The sequence below is a fragment of the Diabrotica virgifera genome, chromosome 3, assembly GCF_917563875.1.
Source record: "Diabrotica virgifera virgifera chromosome 3, PGI_DIABVI_V3a".
Taxonomy (NCBI): Eukaryota; Metazoa; Arthropoda; class Insecta; order Coleoptera; family Chrysomelidae; genus Diabrotica; species Diabrotica virgifera.
This window is the reverse complement of record NC_065445.1, coordinates 139,817,178-139,842,085: the sequence shown is the minus strand read 5'-3', so window position 1 is coordinate 139,842,085 and position 24,908 is coordinate 139,817,178. Positions and strand designations below refer to the sequence as shown.

Here is a 24,908-nt window from a genome sequence, read left to right as displayed (position 1 = left end):
TTCAATATGGGACGTTAGGAAGCTGCACGATATGTACTATACGATAGGTTAGTCTTGAGTAAAACAGATGTATATCTCTATTGTAAAATGGATGAGGAGCTCCTATTTCCGGCTATTGTTTTGTTTGTTTAGATAGAGAATGATAGCGGAGATGAGGCGGGTAATTTACTGAAGGTTTACATGTAATTTCCGGTCAATCAGTAAATTATAAAGTAGGAAAATAGTTGTTTGGTAGATGATGATCTACTCTGTTTGACTTATACTGATCATATAGTAGCAAAATAATATATCTTAAAAATATGTGCTTGATTTCTACTGATATTATATTAACGACACTTCATTAGTATTGATATTTCCCATATTAAATAATATTATAGCAGATTGAACATATAATAAGCTAAGAAAATTTCACAAAGCGCCGGGCACGGACGAGATACCAGCAGAATTTCTGAAATATGGTGGAGACGCACTACCTCGCCAAATCCACCAGTTAATAATACAAATGATGGTTAGAAGAAGGGATACCAGCAAGATGGAAGAAAAACATCATAGTGCCCATCCACATAAAAGGGGATAAAAGAAAACGCGCCAATTATAGAGGAATTTCACTCTTAAACACGGCATATAAAATCCTCTCAAACATCATTCTTAGTAGACTAACACCTTATGCTGAAAATACCCTAGAAGAATATCAAGCCTGCTTTAGGGCAAACAGATCAACAATAGATCAACTGTTCACGCTGATACAGTTTCTATAAAAGGGATGGGAGTATAGCAGATTCATACACAAACTCTTCATAGATTTTCGACAGGGATATGATAGTGTAGAAAGAAGCCATGTATGGAATGCCATGGCGGAGTTCTCAATACCAAAGAAACTCATTCGGATGATCAAAATCTGTATGGAGGGTGGACTATCTAAAGTACGTCTAAATAATAAACTGTCTGGCAGCTTTAACCTTGTATTAGAGAAAGTCATGAGGTCGGCCGAAATAAAAACAGAATTGCTATCGGTTCAATGTGCTATTACTAGCATACGCAGATGACATTGATCTAGTTGGAGACTCCATCCTATCCATAAAAGCCATTTTCAACAAGATGGAAGGAGCAACAAGTAAAGATGGGCTGAAGATTAATGAAGAGAATACGAAATATGTGTGTATAAATAGAACGACACGAAGAGACAGGATAAGACAAAATGTGACGGTCAGCACCTTCAATTTCTAAAGAATACAACGTTTTAAGTAGATGTGGGCCGTAATCACAGCTAACAACGACGTTACTAAAGAAATAAAAGACAAAATCCAATCTACAAATCGCTGTCTATTCGTACTGGATAAACTTATAAACTCAAATAAACTGAACAAGAAATTCCAAGACCAAAATCTATAAATCCATCGTCAGACCTGTACTAACATATGAATGCGAAACGTGGACCATGACCAAAGCAAAAGAAGAAAAGCTCAGACCTTTCGACCGAAAAATACTTAGAAAAATTTTCGGACCTCACCACGATATTAACAGAAACCAGTATAGGATCAGAACCAATATTGAATTAAAAGCACTCTACAATGACACCGATGTTGTCCAAGCAATTAGATCACAGCGACTAAGATGGGCACGCCACGTGCGCAGACGTCATAATGAGAGACTTTTAAGACTGGTATGGGAGGAGAATCCTACAGGCAAAAGACCAGTCTGACGTCCCAGAATGCGATGAAGAGATAACATCCAAGCAGATCTTCGGAAAATGGACATTCCATTTGATCCTAGGTTGATGAAAGACCGAACAAACTGGAAAAAAGTTGTACAGTCAGCCAGAACTAGTGTTGCCCAAAATCGGTCTTGGTCTTGCAGTCTTGGTCTTGTTCTTGCGTTTTGGCAAGACCAAGACCGCTTTATTTTAGCAAGACCAAGACCAAGACTGTGACCGTGCAAGACTTGAGCAAGAACAAGGCTAAGCCTGCGAGACTCTTGCGTCTTGCAGTTAGGATTGAGTGTCGTTTTAGGGAATATAGTAGTTCGGGTATATGCTTAGAGACTATGATGAGACGCAAAAAAATATGTAACAAAAATTTGAGAAGATGGACATATGCGCATTATGAACAATACAATGGACATACATAGCGATTCAAAATATCCATTAAAAGAACACTTGACATATTTATTTGGTACGTACTCAGAGGTCATAAGAAATTATTACAGTGTAAAAATAAAATATTTTGTAATATATTCTTTCCTAATAATTGTCTAGATTTTGAGAATAGCTGCCCTTTCATAAAAAAATCTTCTTGTATTTACACGCCGACGATAATATCCTACTACTTTTTAAAGATATTATGTCACCTAAGTTGATAGAAAAATAATTCGATTAGCATACACCCACTGTTAAGGACACCTACTTAATTGTTTTTACTTACCAGTTAGTAGGAATATAAATACCACATCGTAAAGACAAAACATCGTACTTATAGATAAACTTTTTGCAGAGTGTGCAATTATATCAATCGGTCAAACAAAATTCCTTTCTAGACAGAGAATGTACAGTCAAGTTTATGTCATTTATTTGGTTTTTTGTATTTTAATCATGTTTTAGCACATGTAAGGTTATTAAATGCAAAAGTTTAGTAAGAAACAGACTCCTGTGGGACATAACTTCGTTTTTTTGAATGGGACACTCTGTATATTCTTACATTTTTGGATTCTTCTCGATGTTTTCGTTGTTAAAATATAAGGTTTTGTAATGTTATATAGGGTAGTTTAAAAGAGAATTACATTTTTATTTTCTTAATTTCGTAGCAATATTCACACCCTGTAGAGTTGTAGTAGTTTGATATCAAGAACTCTATTTATGTTCAAATGATTTTTTTTTCTCTGATTCTGGCCTTGGTTTAGAACTAGAACCTTTAGCCACGTAATTGTATAACTTATCACTAACTCAGTTGTAATGTGTAGTGTGTGTGTTGAGTAAGTGTCTTATTACTTTGCAAAGTCGACGTCATTGTCTTTGCAAAGAGACGCTAATTGTATCCGAACGTCTGCGGTCCCTCCGGTGAGTACCTATCCCACAAGGACAGAAACTATTTTTATTTATTAATTTATAATAAATGAAAAAATTTCATTTATAATAAATGATTTTTAATATAGTCTACTATTGTTAAATAATTGTTAGTAGAGCTAAATTTTTATTTTTAGAAAACAGGGTTGGTCGAAACTCGGAATGAGTATTTTCTGAGTTTTCTTAAATAGAACACCCTGTATTTTAATATTGTAATTAAATGATATGTGATGGTACTTTTTTATTTCTTAAGCATTCCCTATACCCATCTAACTGATTTAGTTTGTGAATTATTGGTGATTCAAGCCAAATATTAATTGCAAAAAAAATTACGTGAAATTTTGTTCGCCGTGAAAATATTCAATCACAAATAATTTTTCGGAAATAGATACATATTAATCTAGAGTGACCTTAAAGTTACTAATAATAGTTGAGCTATCAAAATACCTACATAGTTAAGATTGTTGGTGAGATTAACAATTAAGCACAAATTAAAGCAGTTGGGTATGGGGAATGCTTAAGAAATAAAAAAGTACCATGACACATCATTTTATTACAATACTAAAATACAGGGTGTTCTCTTTAAGAAAACTCAAATAATACTAATTCCGAGTTTCGACCAACCCTGTATACCAAATCTAACATTAAGCTATACTAATAATTGTTACCAATAGTAGACTATATTAAAAATCATTTGAACATAAATAGAGTTTTTGATGTCAAATAACTACAATTCTACAGGGTGTGAAATTTGCTACGAAATTAATAAGAAAACGTAATTATCTTTTAAACTACCTTATATAATATTACAAAACCTCATATTTTTAGAAAGCAGAGAGGGAAGAGAATTCAGAAATGTAAAAATATACAGGGTGTACCATTAAAAAAAAAGTTATAAGCAACTTCCGGTATACCCAGAATTAGGAAATAGATAAAAATATTTTCATTAAATAGATCACTCTTCAAAACCCCTTCATTCTAATTTTATTGATTCTGTTATCTATAGTTCTCGAGATATTTCTAATAGGCCGTTTATCTGCCTCACCCTATATGTTAAGTCAATCTGAAAATAAACCTATACTGTTACGTTGTTCTAAGATCTAAAGTAACGTTTAATAAATAGCAATATGCTAGTGGGCAACTGCGAGACTTGCAAGAGTCTTGCTGCAGGACCAAGAACAAGACCAAAACCGGGGGTGCAATGCCAAGACCAAGACCAAGACCAGGTGTATTGATGCAAGACCAAGACTGTCTAAGTCTCGTCTTGGTCTTGAATTTGGGCAACACTAGTCAGGACCCACCAGGGTTGTAGCGCTACGTGATTGATGATGAGATTTAACATAAAAATATTATTTATTTAAACTTCTTGCTGCATACAGCAATATCCTAACTTCACATCTGCGGGAACCTCATAACAAAGAGCCAACAAATAGCTACATATGCGGATGACGTCATAATACTTAGTTGTAATGAGTCAGCATTAAAGAAGACATTTGAAGATCTTGAAAACGACGCGAAACGTCGAATTGAGAATTTATGTTTACGTCAAGGGCAAGACGAAACAATAGAAACTTCTTCTAAATATGTCTCCACAGTTCATAAATGTATGATTTAAAACGTACTTAGGATTCCTTACAACCGAAACTAACGATGTATATAAGTGCAGAAATAAAGAACAGAATACGCAAAGAGGGGCCAGCTAGGTTACCGTGGCCTTTTTAACTCTGGGGGGTCTACCCAACATTTTATGGCAGCTGATTTTCGCAAGCTTAAAATTTTCTCAAGGCCAAAATGTTCCGTTTGAGTTCTTCTATCATTACTGTTAATTTAAGTATAAATGACAAAATGTACATTTCACTTTTGCCATAGCAGAATATATTAGGGGTTATAAAAAAAATTATAAATGTTTATTGCTCAAATTTGTTGAAAACCGTTAATAACAAATTTATTTTACAAATTTATTAAAAAAATTACAACATAACTTTAATACAAATAAAGATAATAGTTAATTCACATGAGTGCCTTAAAAATGTACGTTCTAACACGCCGATCATACAATATTTTTTCTCCTAACTTAATTACAGGACAATATCTACAAAAACTTTCACTTGAACTTGACTGACATTCCATTTTTATATTTTTTTGACATTACAACAAAATTGCTTACACGGTCAATACGAACTGCAGTTCCTTAAAAATATTTTAAAGCACTAGTGCCTTAAAGTAGCATTTTTAACGCTCGTATGGAGTGCTAAAAATTGCATTTTTAACACGGTTGTAGAAAAATTAATTTAACATATTTTTTCTTAAAAGAGTATAAATTTAGTTTTAAAATGAGACTTTATTTAACTTAATTTTACAATATCTCGAGTTCACATGATTGGATTAAAATTTAGTAAACGCCATTTTCTCTGTTTTTTTTAACGAACAAATTGTAGTTGAAAACATTGTATTTGTCTATTTGAGCTAGAGCCTTATAAACACTTAAGTACATTGTTTATAACAATTTTGGACCAGTCGGATCGAAATCCATCTTCGAATTTCGTAATCAGTAGCAAAAAATAGATAAAAAATTTTGAGTGAACCTATCAGAATTCAAAAGGCCACGGTGATCTAGGCTAACCCTATACTGTAACCTATAAAATACTTAAGCAGTATTTAGAATGGTTTAAACATTTTACGTTTTTACTTATTTATTAGTACTTTATTTAATATTATCTCTATTTATTTCTTATTCGCTCCAAAAAGTGACTGAGGCCGAATGATAGAGCACCTGATTTAGTTCCATAATGTTTGATCATCTATGCCTCTAATTTCTAATTAGTTTTCTAGCCCAGTGCTTTTCAAACTTATTCGTACTGTGACGCCCTTGGAACTTTGCTATTTTTTGCGACGCCCCTCAATACAACCCCCAATAATACTTGCCAATTTAAGTACTAGCCTAGTAACAGGTTATAGTTACAACAAAAACACTATTTGAACATTTCTAATTTCTATTAGAAATTGAGAACGAAATCAAAACAGGCACAAAAATAAAATGGAATACTTATTTGTGTAACTGGCTGGTTAATGTGAGGGATGTGCTTGATTTTTTAAGCAAAACCTATGAAACCGGGGCTCCAGTTTGAAAATGGCCACTCTCTTTTCTTTTTCTAAGTTTATGTTTGAACTCTACTTTTTTTAATTACTGCAACTGCAGAAAAGCCCGTTTCGCACAAGTACGAAGTCGCAAATAGTAATTAAACCTTTAATGCAGCAGTTCTGATTTTTCCAAAAATTCTTCCAAAATTTAAACAGTTTGTCCTTTTCGTATTGAAGCTTTAGGCTGGAATCACAGGACAATTCTGCCAGTTGTCCTTCTTCCTCTGTTGAAAGTGCGGATGACTGGAAATGGTTTCTGACCCAATCATATTGCTCCAGATTTTCGTGAAAGTATTTCTCAAAGTATTCGCTCAATGATAACATTTGTTGAGTAAACATATTTTTTAAAGAGGAATCGAGGATTTCTATCGATTTTTCTTATTGAATACCTTGTGAATCAAGGAAACAGTCAATTTCTTGATCTTCTAATTTTCTCTTTCATAAGAGTAACTTCTTCTGAGACCCAGTAATTTTATCCGCCAATTGCAGGATATAATAGACCTTTAATCAGTATGTTTAAGAAAAATGTTTATAAGCAGTTTAGTTCAGATATTTTTTCCCTGAAAGTCGTCTGTTGTGAACAGGTCGTACTGCAGCCACTTGGCTTATTGTACATGTTCCATTCCTTTACGAAACCCATTCCAGAATTCTGGAACTCTGTAAAGTGTCTCCGAAAAGTGTTTGCCGCCTTCGACCCAATGCCTCTCAGCCATGAAACATATGACTGTTTCAGGTTCTCTATTACAGAGTCTGCAGCTCAAGTCTCCATGAAACAGCCCCATCGTATTAGGTGACCCTTAACTGGCGCATGTCCAGTGAGGAAACCTGTTATGGCAGAGCTGATTCCTGCTTGATTTTAGCAGTCATTCAGCCCTACTAGCACATGTCCGTCCGATATCATCTTGTCATATGTTTGACCGGGTTAGTTCAGATATGAAACATATTTTTAGAAATTTTGCATTTTTACCATTTTTGCAATTTTGCCAGCAGTATAAATGCATAAAAAACTTTATCTTATCTTAATTATCCTAACCCTAATTATTTTATTTTTAGGACAAGTTGGCAATGTGATAACTAACCGAAATGCTAACAGATTAGAATTTGAACGTCTTCTAGATGGAGCCAAAACTTACATGAGGCATCACAAGGTAAGTTTTTACGGTGTTGCTGATATAGTTGTCGTATTCGTCTTAATCTGGATCTTTACTTTCTACCTGTAAATGCAATATTCCAGTTGCGATAAGGAGTGTATTTAAATTAATGATTTAAATTCTGTATGTTCCTCATAGGCTTCTTTTAAACAAAATACCGTCTTCATATCTAGCTATTATCGTAGGCATGGGAAAACTTTACATTTGTTGCTCTGATACCAAAATCTGAAAACAGAAGCTGAAAAACGAAACTCGTATAAGTTTGTTGCAAATATCAAAAATATTTGAACAGCTTTTGATAAAATGATTGATTGTAAGGTTATAATGAACTAAATTTATTCTATGCCACTATTTCGATTCACGACAAAGCAGGAAACAATTAAGTACGTCTACAGAATACCAAAAAAGCCTCGTGTGACAAATCAAATTAAAAGTCGGGTAAAAATTGATGAATTAGATCCGATAAGGTCAAGTCAACTAATGTAAACTTCAAAATGAAATAAAACAAAACGAATGCCTACCAATTATACACAATCGCAAGGAATTATATAAGGCAAACAACATACAATATTTATAGGTACTTACTTCTCGGTAAACTACTCACCTGGCAGAATCTCTTTGCTACTAGAAAACTCATCATCAAAGCCGTTACTCATCTTTGTGAGTCCCTGCCGCAGTTACTACTGCCTTCCCTTCTTGTCGGTCTTGTGGCACTATTTTCCATTATCACAGCCCCATCTAATCCAGATCCTCTCTGAATACATCTTTCTATCTTTTTATAGACCATCCTATAGGTTTAATCTCTCATCTATGTTTTCCCTTCTTCTTCTTCAAGTGCCGTCTCCTAATCGGAGGTTGGATATCATCATCACTATCTTTACTCTATCCACCGCTGCTCTAAAGAGTTCTATAGAACTGCATCTAAACCAGTCCCTTAAATTCTTTAACCATGACACTCTCCTTCTTCCTATACTCCTTCCGCCTCTTATCTTTCCCTGTATTATCAGTCTTAGCATTTCATATCGCGGTCCCCTCATTACGTGTCCCAGATATTGTAACTTTCTTATTTTTATTGTGTTTATTATTTCGCATTCTTTACCCATTTCTCGCAGTACTTCCGTGTTCGTTTTCCTCTGTGTCCATGCTATTCTAAGCATTCTTCTGTAACACCACATTTCAAATGACTGTAGCTTATTTATGTGTTCTTGCTTTAATGTCCAGCTTTCAAGTCCATATTGTAGTATCGAGAACACGTAGCATCTCAAAGCTCTTGCTCTCAGTTCTAAACTAAGGTCTTTGTTGCAGAGAACTGTTTTCATTTTTACAAACGCATTTCTTGCTATTTCTATCCTGGTCCTTATTTCTGTTGTTTGATCATTTTTCTCTGAAATCCAGGTTCCTAGGTATTTGTATTTATCAACCCATTATATCGGTACATTTCCCAAATGTATGCTTGTTTGTATGTTTGTTTTCTTAGTTATTATCATGTATTTGGTCTTTTTTATATTCATTTTTAGTCCATATTCTTTACAGAAATAGTTTGTTTTGTTCAGTAGTAGTTGGAGTTGTTCAGCAGAACTTGCTATAATCACGGTGTCATCTGCATATCTTATGTTGTTAATAGATCTTCCGTTAATTATTATTCCTTCACTTTGAGATAGCAATGCTTCTTCAAAAATGGCTTCACTATATGCATTAAAGAGTAATGGAGACATAATACATCCCTGCCGAACTCCTCTCCTGATTTCAATTTCTGGACTGGGTTCGTTATCTATTACAATTTGTGCTCTTTGATTCCAGTAAAGGTTTGTTATTATTCGTAAGTCCCTTTTGTCTATGTTTTTTGTCTTTAGAATTTGGACTAATTTTTCATGTCTTATTTTGTCAAAAGCCTTCTCAAAATCAACGTAACAAACATGCACATCCACATTCATGTCCATGCATCTTTGAGCTAACACATTAAAAGCAAATAACGCCTCTCTGGTTCCTAGTCCGTTTCTGAACCCAAACTGACTATCATCTATTCCTTCTTCTAGTTTTTTGTTTATACGACCATGTATTATTTTCAAGAATAATTTGAGAATGTGACTTATTAATGATATTGTTCTGTATTCACTGCAATCTTTAGCGTTTGTATTTTTAGGGATAGCACAAAAGGTTGAGAGTAACCATTGTTTTGGTATGTTTCCTGTTTTGTACACTGTGTTAAACAAGTCTACGATAATGTCTAAGGTTTCATCATTTATACATTTTAAGCTTTCTACTGGGATTTGGTCTGGACCTACTGCTTTACCATTTTTGCTGTTTTTTAATGCCGATTTAATTTCTTCTTTTAATATCTTCAAAACCGTATCATCTTCTACTTCGACTTCCATCTGCTCTGTTCTATTGTCTTTGAACAATTCATTTATGTATTCTGTCCATCTCTTTAATTTTTCGTTAGTACCCAACACAAGTTTCCCATCTGTATCTTTTAGTATTCCCGGTTTTCTTTTTCTGTTGATCTGCGTTAATTTCTTAATTTTTTTATGTGTGTTAAAATTATCATGTCTTTTCTGGTGTTCTTCTATTTCTGCGCATTGTTCTTTTAACCACTGTTCTTTAGCCTGTTTAATTTTGGATTTTATTTGTTTATCCACATTTTTGTACATCTGATTATCTTTGTTTTTATGCTGACGTCTTTCTTCCATTAAATCTAAGATTTCCTCCGTCATCCATTGTTTCTTTTTGTATCTGGTTGGTGTAAGAATTTCTTTTTGACATTTATCTATTTCTGTCTTTATTAATAACCATTTTGTCTCTGTTTCAGTATTTTGTTGGATTTGTTCTTTAACATTCATTAAACGGTTATTAATTTCATCTGTCAGGCGTTGTTTTATGAGTGGGTTTCTTAGTTTACTTGTATCGATTTTTACATCTTTTGTTCTGCGTTTTATTATTTTCATTTTGAGCTTAATTTTGGTCACTACTGGATTGTGATCTGATCCTATGTCGGCACCTGGATAGGTTTTTGAAGATATAATTGCGTTCTTGTATCTTTGTCTAATCAATACATAATCTATTTGGTTTCTTACAATTCTCCCTTCTTGATCTGCTGGTGACTTCCAGGTATATAGTCTTCTCTTTGGCATTTTAAACAATGTATTAGTTATGACAAAATTATTGTTTTGGCAAAATTCGATAAGCCTGTCACCTCTTTCGTTTCTGTTGCCCAGACCATATCCTCCTGTACATTCTTCTACTTTTTCGTCTCCAACCTTTGCGTTAAAATCTCCCATTATAATTGTAACATCCTGCGTTTTAATGGATTTTAAAATATTGTCTAGGTCTTCGTAGAAAGTTTCAATATCGCTCTCTGGTTTGTCCGCAGTCGGAGCATAAACTTGTATTATGTTTAATTTGGGTTTATTCTGATTTAATTGTAAGAGGATAATTCTGTTGGAGTATGGAATGAAATTTACTACAGCTTTATCCATGTGTTTGTTTAGTATTATCCCGACACCATATCTGTGTGAACCGTCTTGACTTCCTGAATAGTATATTGTTTTATTGTTGATTTTCATCTTTCCTGAGTCGGGCCATTGGACATCGCTGATTCCTAAAATGTCTACATTCAGCCTTTCCATTTCATTAACGGCATTATGTACTTTTCCAGCTTGATGTAGACTTCTAACATTCCACGTCGCTACTTTGCAAGGTTTTCGCATGTTGACGACCGGGGAGGCCTTGCAGTCTTGTGAGTTTCCTCCTCTGCCGGATCTTGTTTTCCGAGTTTCATGATCAGTAGAGTGTTTGGTTATGTTGTTAGTCATGATGATTAACTAGGGATGCTCTATGAGCCTTTAATGCATTGGTTTCCCGTTGCCTTATGCATCTCCACGCCGTTGACCCTGCCTGGTTCGTCCGCCTTTAGAAATGATTTCTCATTTCTAGGACAAGAAGGTGCCCTTCCACTTACCGACTCTTCCACCCGAAGCTGTTGGTCAGTAAGTGGGGGATTGCTTATACCGGAAATCACTCGGACGTAAGCGCCTCGTTTGTTATCTAGCAGGATGTACCGGATGATCATGATCGAGATCATCTCACGGGCAGGTGAGGTTGACATTTGTATGTCATTTGTATGTTTTCCCAAAACACATTATTTATTGGTTTTTTGGGCGTATTACTTGTTATAGGTGATTGCCATTACTGCGTATCATGTGTCGTGCCTATCTTAGTATGTTGTTGGTCCTAATATATCTTACTAGATTTTCCTTTCCAAAGAGACATTCTAACTCGTTGCTGTGCCTACGCCTTTATTCGTTTGTCATTTATCTTTGCAAGGATATTATATACTACTCAAAAGATTTTATCTTCACACATGAGCAATTTGTTTACTTTTTCTGTTATTAGTCTTCATGTTTCGCTTCCGTATACGACTACTGGTCGTATATGTATACAGGGTGTCCCGAAAAGATTGGTCATAAATTATACCACAGATTCTAGGGTTAAAAATAGGTTGATTGAACCTCATTTACCTATATACAATAGTGCACACACAAAAAGTTACAACCCTTTGAAGTTAAAAAATGAAAATCGATTTTTTTTCATATGTCGAAAACTCTTAGAGATTTTTTATTGAAGTAGACATGTATCATTTTTATGGCAGGAACATCTTAAAACAAAATTATAGTGAAGTTTGTCTACCCCATAAAAATTTTATGGGGGTTTTGTTCCCTTAAACCCCCCAAACTTTGGTGTACGTTCTAATTAATTCATTATTGTGATACCATTAGTTAAACACAACGTTTTTAAAACTTTTTTACCTCTTAGTACTTTTTCGATAAGCCAGTGTTTATCGAGATATTTTGAATATTTGTCAATTCCACCACATATTTGTATATGGTTAAGTACGATTATAGAGACCTGTTAATAATCCGAAAATTTATTTATAATTTACATTTTTAGGTATATTTTGAAAAAGAAGCCACATCTCGGTAAAAGGTGACTTGACAAAAAAAGACTAAGCGACAAAAAAGTTTTAAAAATACCATGTTAAACTAATGGTACCACAATAATAGTTTAATTGGAACGTACACAGATATTTGGGGGCTTTAAAGGAACAAAACCCCCATAAAATGTTTATGTAAATATATTAAAAAAGAAGCCTCATCTCGATAAAAACTGATTTATCGAAAAAATACTAAGAGGCAGAAAAGTTTTTAAAACGTTGTGTTTAACGAATGGTACCACAATAATGAATTAATTAGAACGTACACAAAAGTTTGGGGGGGTTTAAGGGAACAAAACCCCCATAAAATTTTTATAGGGTAGACAAACTTCACTATAATTTTGTTTTAAGATGTTCCAGCAATAAGAATGATACATGTCTATTTTCAATAAAAAATCTCTAATAGTTTTCGATATATTAAAAAAAATCGATTTTCATTTTGTAACTTCAAAAGGCTGTAACTTTTTTTATGAGCACATTTGTACTAAGGTAAGTTAGGTTCAATCGAACTCTTTTTGATCCCAGAATATGTGGTATAATTTATGACCAATCTTTTCGGGACACCCTGTATATCTGAATTTTTGCACCCCGTAAGATCAGTTTTGACCTCATTAGATGTCGCATTGCAAAGAAAGAGCTGTTTCCCGATAGTATTCGTATTTTAACTTCTTGTTTGCTTCTAGATATTTAAAAATCTTTAACCATCTGTAAGTTGTAATCATTCATAGCAATATTTTGCTTTATTGTTTTTATATGTCATGCGAAAAATTTATCCGAAAAGCAAACCAAATATAGCGATAACAGTAGAAGGATATTTCACGAGCTTTGAAGAAGCTGCAATAAAAATCAGTCTTAAAGTAAATGAATAAAACCAGAGTATATTCTTAGCCCGTTCAAAGAACACAAAACTTTACGAAAACCTCAAAAAAAATAACGGAAGGATGAAAATTTGGGAATAGGTAGTTGAAATCGTCTATTATTTTATAAGAAAAAGTTTACACCTGTACATCCCTTGAAGTATTTCTTAAGAGGTAGATTGCCAGCTATTTCTTCGTCTTTTTGGTGGTCTCCCTCGTGGACGCTTGCCTGCTGGTTTTCCTTCTAGCGCAATTCTTGGTAGTCTGTGCTCCTCCATTCTTTTTACATGACTGAACCATTCTCTTCGTCTTTGCCTGCCCCACCTAACTACATCTTGCACGCCACATTGTTCCCTGATGATATTGTTTCGTATTCTATCTCTTCTTGTCTTCCCTGCTATTGCTCTTAGTGTCTTCATTTCGGCTGTTCGTAGCATGCTTTCGGTTTTATTGGTGTCTCCTTTTGATTTCATGTCATAGGTCATAACAGGTATGATGCAAGTTTTATAAATTCTAACTTTGCTGTCCATTCTCATATATATATGGTCATATATGGGTTATCTCTCAAACATCCGGAAAAGACAGCGGCCTTGTTAATTTGTCCTCTAAGGTCTCTGGCTGGGTCATGATAACTTAATAAGTCTACACCTAGATATTTGACCTGGTTTAGCTATTCTATGGGTTTCTCCTCTATCACGAGCTTGCATCTAATTAAGTCTTTCGCAATGGTAATGCATTTTGTTTTCTGCGTGGATATGTTCATGTTGAGTCGTCGATATGCTTGGTAGAATCGATATAGTTATCTTTCTAGGTCATCCTCTTCCTTTGCAATCAGGGTTGCATCATCCGCATAGCACACTTTACAGATTCTATTGTGGCCGAGTCTGTATCCTAGTTGTAGCGATTCCACATCTTCTATTATTTCATCCCTTAGCATATTGAACAGAAATGGACTGAGGCCGTCTCCCTGCCTGATTCCTCCTGGTGTTGGTATGTTGGCGGTAGCGATGCATTAAGTCAAATTATAGTCCGTCCCACCTTGACTTTACAGTATAGGGAACATAGTCAATGCAGTCCTTATGAGAGTTTTTAGCGCGATGATGCCGATTTTATGAAAAATAATTTGTAATCTAACATTAGAGAGATTAAATTAAACCTGTTTTAGAAAGATAATCTACAATTTTAGGATTCGTATGCGTTTAAGTTTATTTGATATACTATAGTTATTACGCATATGAAACCTAAAATTGTAGATTTTCTTTCTAAAACAGTTTTAATTTTATCTCTCTAATGTTCTATTACAAATTCTTTTTGATAAAATCGGCATCACCGCGCTAAGAACTCGCACAAGGACTGCATTGCCTCTATTCCCTATACTACTATACTGTAAAGTCAAGGAGGAACGAACTATAGTTTGATTTTATTAAATAAACTTGACTTGACTTGAAAATCAAACTTTTTTTGTACAAAACTTTGACTTGACTTGATTTCGATATCTTTAGGTTTGACTTGAAATCAAACTTCTTCAAACAGTTTAAAGTTTGAATATCATATTGGCAGCGTGTTTGTTTCTAATTCTAATTGAAAGCGTACGGATTTTGTTGCGACTTATTTGGATAGGTCTGAATCTGTACTCCGCTACTCCGCAAATTAGTTTGTAGTTCATATTTAGACGTCCATGTTTGGCTTGTTTATTACGTTCGTTTTGAACTGTGTGGCTTTGGAAGATAATATCTGAATTTGGATATTTTTCGGTTCAGGATAAGAACCAGAACAAATTGAGTGTAATAGTGAAGGTATTCCCACTGCAAAAATTAAGAGAAACAATCTGTAGTCGAAGCGTATTAATTAAGAAAAATAAATATACTGATTTATTTGATGTTGCAGCAGGTGATTTCAAAACAATGAAAATTACAAAGTGCATACATATTTCTATTATGTAAAAATAAAGAACAGCCTTATAAAATCACAAATAATGAACCAATTCTTTAAAAGGACGGTGTTATGCATAACTCTACCAAGCGCCATTCCTTTAAAATCGAGATATCAGCGCATTCTGGTGACACATAGCTAAAACTATCTTGGAAAAATCCCTGTTATTGTCACGTTAACGGTTACTAAGAAAAACAAAAATAAACCAAGCGACATTTTGTTTATTAAGGGTTTTTAATTTTGCATAACAAGACTATATTCATAACTGCCATTCATAACTGCCATATATTCATAACTGCCATTCATAACAGTTTCGCAATTGTAAACTAAGCGCCGACTAACCGTCTTTGGTTTGTTTATGCTAAACTAAGCGTTTGGCCAAAATAACATTTTTGTTCTCATTAATGTACACATTTGAATACAATTTTGAATGTTTATTAACCATTTCTGTACTAAGAGTATAAGTCAACAGCCTGTTTTTCATGTATAAATATGGATTTTATTCCAACAGTACAACTTTTAATTTCAAAAGTCTGCTTTGTATTAAGAGTACAAGTCAACTTATACTGTTAGTACCTCGCGCTTTCACTTACGCAGCTTGACTTATACCTTTAGTACACACACCACATTGTCATGTTATGAGATTCTGGGACGTTTGTATTGAAAAAATGTAGATAATCCAAATTTGACCATAAAATTTCAAGGAATTAACATGCTTAAAAGGGGGTTGGTACGAAAACCGATTTTTGAGGTTCTTTGTTTTCTTCCTTTTTAACTTTCCTAAACCTCTTTTATGACTTTCGTTCTGTCGTTGAAGACGGTGTCGGTGTTTATTGTTATCCGTTATAAAAGCAGAAATTTATAAAAATAGCTAGATCCCATTTAAACCAAAAACTGTTCATTTAGAATTTTTTTTATTTAATTTTGTTGTGGGTGCTTAAAATAGTTTACTGTGAAAGTGTCAGTGTTCTTGTGTGTACATGATTGTGTACATGATATTTAAAAATGAGTAGAAGGAAACAAATACTAAAATTATTCGAACTAACGGATGATTTATATGGCAGTAAATGTATTATTAAATTTCTTATCTTAATAATTGGCAACTGACATGTCTATCTCAAAAAAAAGTATATCTACGAAATAGATGATGAACCGGATGACTGACAGTCATCCGGTTTAAATTCATTAGGTAATTAATTATCCGGTAATTAGTATATTTAGTTAGATTGAGTTATTTATAATTAAAAAAAAATATTAATGATACACAGTTTGAGTTTCGTAAAGGCCTAGGAATGCGTGAAGCTCTTTGTTCATGTAGTATACCAATACAAAGGTGCCTGTTGCCACAAAATCAAGATATATATGCGTGTCTTATTGACTATAATAAAGCATTCGACAAAGTACCACACGAATTATTAATGCATGTCCTGATTTCAAAGAAGATGGCCTACAATGACCTAAGGATTACATCGAATTTGTATTATAAGCAACTAGCAAAAGTAGTACGTGTTAACGAACAGCTATCAGAGGAAATTTAAATCAGACGTGAGGTGAGACAAGGATGCGTGTTGTCGCCAACTATTTTTAATGGTTACTCGGAAAAATCTTCAAAAAAGCTCTTGAGGGTTGAAGAGCTGAAATAAGGGTAAATGGAGTTCCCATTAACAATATTAGATATGCTGATCACACTATCACCTTAGCCGAAAATATTGGTGATCTTCAGAGGCTGCTTAGGACAAGGATACGGTCTAACAATGAATGTCAAGAAGACAAAATTTATGAGAATATCGAAAACTCAAAGAAATAATGAGAATCTCTTCATAAACTGAGCCAATGTCGAACGAGTAGACCAATAGAGTGAGACAATGATTAACTCATCAGATGATTCTATCTATCTAATCAGTCCTAAACATCAATCCTTGGATATAGGCCTCCTCTTCCTTCTTCCATGCCTCTCTATCTTGGGCAATTTGCATTTGCATCCAATTTGACCCAGTGTGTTTCTTCAGCTCATCCAACCATCGCATCTGTGGCCTTCCCCTTTTTCGTTTGTGGTTCCACGGTCTTCAATATATAATCATCTTAGTCCATCTTTCATCCTTCTGCCGTAGGGTGTGTTCGGCGAACTTCTATTTAAGCTTTGTTACTTGGGTAGAGACTTCTTTCACTTTTGTTTTGTTACGGATCCATTCGTTTCTTTTCCTGTCTGATAGTTTAATGTTCAGTATTTCCATGGATCTTTCTGTCTTTGCTATTTTTTCCATATTTTCTTTTGTAAACGTCCATGTCTGAGAGCCATATATTAGAACAGGGAGTATACATTGATTTAATACACTTCTATAGAAATCAAATATAGGATAGAGAAAGCAAGATCTGCATTTCAAAAAATGGCAAAGTTGTTCAAATGTCATGATTTGTCGATACCCACAAAAGTCAGATTACTACGATGTTATATCTTTCCTATACTTTTGTACGGAGTTGAGTCGTGGACTCTCACAGACGCCACCTGCAAGAAAAGTGTGGCTTTTGAGATGTGGCTTTATCGTCGAATCCTGAAGATATCTTATACCGACCACATTACTAATGAGGGTGTTTTGCTGAGAATGCAAAAAGAAAAAAGCTGTTAATCAAAATAAAAACAGCCAAAATCGAATACCTCAGTCACATCATGAGGAACAGTGAAAGATATGGACTGCTGCAACTGGTCTTACAGGGAAAAGTAGAGAGAAAGCGAGGACCAGGAAGGCGAAGGATTTCGTGGCTGAAAAATCTACGTACATGGTTCAACACAACCACTACAAATCTTTTCAGAGCAGCAGTGTGCAAAGTGCTGATTGCCATGATGGTCGCCAACATCCGAAACGGGTAGGCACTACAAGAAGAAGAAGAATACACTTGTTTTTAGGTATTGCGGGTATTTTCTGTTCTTTAGAATATAAGACAGTTTTCCGAATGATGCCACAGATGATTACTTCCAGGAAATGAAAATCAGATTATTATATAAAAGGCTAGAGCAAATTTTAACAAAATGAGAAAAGTGCTCTGCATAAGAGATTTGAAGTTGGAGCTATAAGTTAGGTTGGTTAGGTGCTACGTTTTCTCGACTTTGTGTTATGGAATGGAAGCTTTGACCTTGAATGCGGCATCAATGAAAAAACTAGAATTATGCGAGCTGTGGGTGTACAGATGAATTCTGAAAATATCGTGGACAGAACACGTCATAAACAAAGAGGTTCTGCGAAAGCTGAGTAAAGAAATGGAAATCTTAAATACCATCAAAACAAGAAAAAATAGAATATCTCGGACATATTACACGTAGAGCCAGATATAACTGGCTCCAATGGATTATGCAGGGAAAATTTCAAGTAAAAAGATGAGTAGGGAGACGCAGAATATCGTGACTGCGCAACCTGAGACAATGGTATGGATGTACATCAAATGAACTTTTCAGAGCAGCCGCGTTTAAAATCCCAATATCTATGATGATTGCCGACCTCCGTTGCGGTGATGTCACTCGAAGAAAAAAAAATATGTATTTTATATTTATTGATGCTTTTATTTCATTAATGATTTATTTAGGTTTTAGTCATTGATATTTTCCTATATTTCTTTTATTTTATCTAGAAAACTAATAATTGACAAACATACAGTGTGTATTTTTCTGTATTTTGGTTCAGAAAAAATCAAGGTCGGAAAAATTGGTTGTTAATTCGATTTTACTTCAATATTTGTTTTTCTCGAAGCTGAACATTTCTATCAAATACTAGTCTCTCTCATTTTATAGGCTTGTAATTCTTCCAGTTTTTTTTCTAATATAATTATCAGAAAACTAATATTTTACTGGAGGGAGAGATTTCTATAGATAAGCTTTGAGCCTAATGGCAAACGAGGGTGAGAAGATAAAATATCTGCTGAAATGTTAAACACAGAACAGATTAAAAAGGCAATGACTCTTAATTATAAGAAAGAGTTCAAATGTCTCGTTAGGAAATTTTTGATGGCATTACAGAAAAGAATAAAAATATAGTATTATTAATTGAAATTACCAAAATGTATAAATAATAAAACAAATCATGAACAAATATCATTTGTTTTTTTTAATTAGATGTTAGTTTAGATTTACATAGCTTCCGGTATATTTTTGTATATTGTTATATTTCACTATTCTCCTCACTTTGTAATCACTTTTAAAACGGCCAACATGAATTTTGAGTCTCAGTTCTGTACCTCTGATTTTAATTACTTATGCCTAACTAAAAAAGAAATAGCTATTTGTATAACAAGGGAGGAAAGTGCTACTTTTCCTCCCGAGAATGAAGTTTACTGCCCGACGCGTAGCGGAGGGCAGTAATCATTCAAGGGAGGAAAAGGCACTTTACTCCCATGTTATACATATGGTTTTTCCACCTTCCTCAAATAACAAGTCATTTTTTCATTTTTACTTAATTTATTTATTTACAACAAAATTTATTAGAACTAAAACTAACAAGTACGTACAATATAACTGTCAACTGTCAAATATAAGTCAAATTAATAATGTAAACATTGTTAAATCAAAATAACAGTTTACTGTTTTTTACCATTCTGCAAAATACAGAGTGTTTTATAAATAAACGTTAAAATGTATAGAAACTTACGTAATAGAAAATAGATATTGTACAGGGCGTCAATAAGTTACATTTCATGAATGAAATACCATGACGTCACTTTTACTTTTCCTCCCTAGGGAGGAAAAATATTTTCCTCCCTAGGGAGGAAAAGTACAACTTTGCTCCCTACAATCAGGTCCGGAAAAGTATACTTTCGGTAGAGGTAGGTGGAAAAAATATTTTTATCGCCAACCGTCAATAAAGTAATTCATTATTGTACTCATTTGACGCCATTTGCGGCAGTAAAATAACAATTTATTGTACTGAAAGAAGAATTTTACTTTACTTGCCGCGATTAATCAAATTAATCGAGATTGAATGTAAGTGGTCGATGGCAGTAATCGATTATTTATTTGAGTGAATTTAAAATTTATTTACTTTAATGATTGAAAATATGGTACACAATTTACGTTATTATTAATTAAATTTATGCCAAAAAGTGAAATTCTGTAGTATTTTGCAATTATATTCATATAAAATTAATCAAAATTTTACCGATTTAGTAATTATTCAATATTGATAACTATCTATCGATTAAAAATCGAAAGCGGCATGCAGAAGTCACCTGTCATCACTGTCATATTTAAAAAATTTAAATTAAAAATTGTATTTATTGTAATAAAAGTGTTAAAACGAATATCAAATTATAGTAGAGTAGTGCTGCTTTGGAAATGGAAGAAATTACATGAACGCCACCTGAAATACGCAAGAAATCGTTAGAGGCAGTTTCTGAGCTTCTCCCAGCAAAATCCATCGAAAAATACAATAGGCAATATGACATATTTGAAGCATGGCGTGAAAAAAATTGTATTACAAATTATAGTGAAAGTGTTTTACTACAGGGCGGTAACTACCATTGGGGCAACCGGGGCAGTGCCCTGGGGCTCCCGACCAAGGGGGCCCCGTGCATAGATTTTAACGAGGAAAATAAAAATATGTATTTTAAAAGCCGATTCCAAGAAAATATTTTCAAATGACCAATTTTGAAAAGATCTTAACATAGTTTTAATTTTTCACTGAGGAAATTAGTCTTTTAGACTAAAATGCAATTGGAGTAGAACAGGGCCACTGAGGCCTGACCTAAGCTGGGGCCCTTGAGACCTTAATATAGAAATTTAAAATATTACTCAAGGAATTAGTTACCAAAATACTCTCAAAATAGTCTCAAAAATACCATACTTAATGGGTCTTACTTCATTAATAACAAAGGTATAGTCTGTTCGCTAAACTCAGACGCAACTTTCTAAATATTTTAGTCGGTAATTTTGCCAATTTTAGTAAAATTGGCAAAAAATAATTACTAAACAGATAATAATCACTAAATAGTTAGTAATTTTGCCATTTTTTGCAAAATTGGCAAAAAACAAAAAAATTATCCACTAAAATATCTAGTCAGTTGAGTCTGAGTTTAGCGAACCGACTATACTTACCCTGGGCTAATTAGCAAAATACAAGGAAAAGTTATTTACCAGCAATTTTATTGCTGGAATCGAATCTTATTATTGTTTGTATTAATAATAGAGGTATGCAAAGTCCGCAGATAGTGTGCTACTTTTTTTATAAACAAAATGGCGCCCGAAAATCGGGGTTTTTTCAATTTTTGCTCTATAACTCCAAAGATTTTAACTTTACACCAAAAACACTCAAATAAAAATTCACCACAATTAAATTCTGCATAGAGACGTTTTTCTTCCCATTCATTTCGACGAAAACTTTCCCCGAAAAAAGCGGGTTTTTCCAACAAAATCTTTAATTTTCAACTAAAATTTTAGATAAGTAATTGTTAAATAATAATTAAATAACTGGGTAATGTAAAAGCCCTTTTCGTATAGATTATAATTCCAGAAGCCAATGGAAATTGAATAAACAGTTTAGCAACAATTGAATTGTTAATTAAAAATTTACGGTCGCTATAATAACGACAATAATAATTATGGTGCATAAGAATAACTATGATTTTTTCATAAAAATACACTATACCTATCTAATGTACTTTACAGTATTAAAATTGGAATATTTAAGCGGCCTCAGGAATATTTTAAAATTATAAACATTTTTTTGGCTTAAAAACAAATAGAATATCTCGGGAAATATTAAACTAAATTAAATTATGGAAACGGCATTAGAAAATCAGCAGCAGGACGCTTCTTTTAAAAGAAAAAATGTTTAATTATTGCGAGTGGTTCCGGAGACACAACCGGTCAAAGTTGACCGGAGTTTACGGCAAATATATAAACAATAGGATCATAATTTTTAAAGGATCACCTTTTTATTTTTGTCCTCTTTCTCCACACCAATTTTTATATCTTTAAAATACTTATAATATATATTATTATAATAAAAACTATCGATAATACGTGTGAAAATTGCCAAAAATAGCAAAATTCCAATCAAAAATTAGGTTGGAGAAAATGTAACCCTCAAAGTTCAAAATCGGTATACGTTAAAAAATGCATTTTCTCGGCTTCCCATGGAGCAATTTCCTTCATTCTTTTTTTGTTCTCTAATAACTCGAGTAGAGCCATCGAAGTAACGCATTATTAAATGACAAACTTGCTTTTGTTTTGTCATAATATATTAATTTATTTATAAGAACAGAAAACTACAAATTTTTTCCAGTTGTAGGCTTTTTTTAGATAAACTTACTACAAGTGTACCTTACAAGATAAAACATAAATATTCTCATTTGAAAGCTGTATAATTATTTAAACATTTTTCATTTAAACAAATTAAAATTTTGTGTTATAATAAATAAATTAATTTATTATAACAAAACAAAAGCAAGTTTGACATCTAATAATGCGTTAGTTCGATGGCTCTACTCGAGTTACTTGGGAACAAAAAAAGAATGAAGGAAATTGCTCCATGGGAAGCCGAGAAAATGCAATTTTTAACGTATACCGATTTTGAATTTTGAGTGTTACATTTTCTCCAACCTAATTTTTGATTGGAATTTTGCTATTTTTGGCAATTTTCACACGTATTATCGATAGTTTTTATTATAATAATATATGTTATGAATATTTTAAGGATATGAAAATTGGTGTGGAGAAAGAGGACAAAAATAAAAAGGTGATGGTTCGAAAATTATGATCCTATTGTTTATATCTTTGTCGTAAATTTCGGTCAAATTTGACCGGTTGTATCTCAGGAACTACTCATCATAATTAAATGTTTTTTCTTTTATAAGAAACGTCCTACTACTGTTTTTCAAATACCGTTTTTACAATTTAATTTGGTTTAGTATTTCCCGAGATATTCTATTTGTTTATAAACCAAAAAATTCTTTATAATTTTAAAATATTCCTGAGGCCGCGTAAATAGTCCAATTTCAGTTCTGTAAAGTACATTAGATAGGTATAGTGCCTTTTATAAAAAAATCATAGTTATTTTTATGCACCATTATTATTGTCGTTATTATGGCGACCGTAAATTTTTAATTAACAATTCAATTGTTGCTAAACTGTTTATTCAATTTCCATCGGCTTCTGGAATTATAATCTATACAAAAAGGGTTTTTACATTACCAAGTTATTTAATTAGTGATTAACAATTACTTATCTAAAATTTTAGTTGAAAATTAAAGATTTTGTTGGAAAAACCCGCTTTTTCCGGAGAAAGTTTTCGTCGAAGTGAATCGGGAAAAACACGTCTCTATGCAGAATTTAATTGCGATGAATTTTTATTTGGGTGTTTTTGGTGTAAAATTAAAATCTTTGGAGTTATAGAGCAAAAATTGAAGAAAACACGATTTTCGGGCGCCATTTTGTTTATAAAAAAAGTAGCACACTATCTGCGGACTTTGCATACCTATATTATTAATACATACCATCATAAGATCCGATTCCAGCAATAAAATTGCTGGTAAATAACTTTTCCCAAAAATGGCCTATTCTCCGATAATCAGCCCAGACTAACTGGGTTTTATCTATTTTGCCATTTTTTTATTTGGTTCATAACTTTTAACCACAGTGAATATTTATTTTATATTTGGCACGCAAATATTCCTTAAGGTGTACAATTAATCAATGTACTTACAATTGTAAAAAATCCAGGTCCGGATTAAAAAATATTGGAAAAATATTCCGACCGAAAAACAACACGCTGTGCATAAATTTTTTTTTATTAATTTTGCATTTGAAAAAAGGATGAAAAACTAAATTTAGTGGTATACTTTGAATTTTCGGCAAAATGATTTTTCGGGTAAAATTTTGAATTTGAATTCTGAAATTATGTGAATTGCGAGATCTTGAAGTAGAAAAAAAATTAAAATACGACTTAATTGAAATACGAAGAATAAATATACAGTGTGGTTAAGAAGTTGTATTTATTTTATATTGACCACACGAATATTCTTTAAGGTGTCCAATCAATTAATTTAGTAACAATTACAAAAAATCCAGGGTCAGATTAAAAAATATTGTAAAAAAGTTGTGACTCAAAAAACACCCTGTATATTAAGTTTTTTTAACATGTATTTTGCACTTGAAAGGAAGACAAAAACTGAATCTAGTGGTATACTTTGAATTTTCGACAAAGTAATTTTTCTGGTAAAATTTTTAATTGGTAATTATGTGAATTGCGCGAAGTAAAAAAAAAATTAAAATGTGTCTTATTTTTAGTTAATACCATTATTTAATCTAAATTGGTAAAATATAATTTCAGTGTTTTTTATTATGGCTACAAATAATTCATAACAAATATTCACCTTTAGTTATTAATGAATAAATAATAAAGAGTAAAAAAGAGTAAAATCCTGTATAAAAGGTATATTTAAAAACCCTCAAAAGGGCCACATCAAAATCTCATGCCTAGTTTTCGACTGGTTTACCAGTCATCATCAGTGCTTACCTAAAATGAATATATCCTGATAAAATAATACAAAGATATTGAAATTTTGACTACGGTTAAAAAATTATCAGTTATACTCACGTGCAATGTACATGCTAACCAACAATATAGTATTTAACAAAATTATGTGGCTCAAAGCCCAGTAAAAGAAGTCCGTCAAGGAAACATTGGTTTAAAAAGCTACATTAAGTATGGATATTTAAAACAACATTACGCAACATTACGAATTAAAGCAACATTACGAAGGAACTGCCATTTCTTTCCCAATCTGCCATTTAA

The 24,908-nt window shown here is 33.0% G+C and overlaps 1 protein-coding gene across 1 annotated transcript in view; it reads left to right on the top strand.

Annotated features, from left to right (window-relative positions):
* Positions 1-24,908, top strand: part of LOC126882573 (uncharacterized) — a 481,344-nt gene that overhangs the window by 309,273 nt on the left and 147,163 nt on the right. Inside the window, exon 10 of the mRNA XM_050647545.1 lies at positions 7,253-7,347. Within this exon, the coding sequence (XP_050503502.1) occupies positions 7,253-7,347 (95 nt within the window). The remainder of the gene's footprint in view (positions 1-7,252; positions 7,348-24,908) is intronic.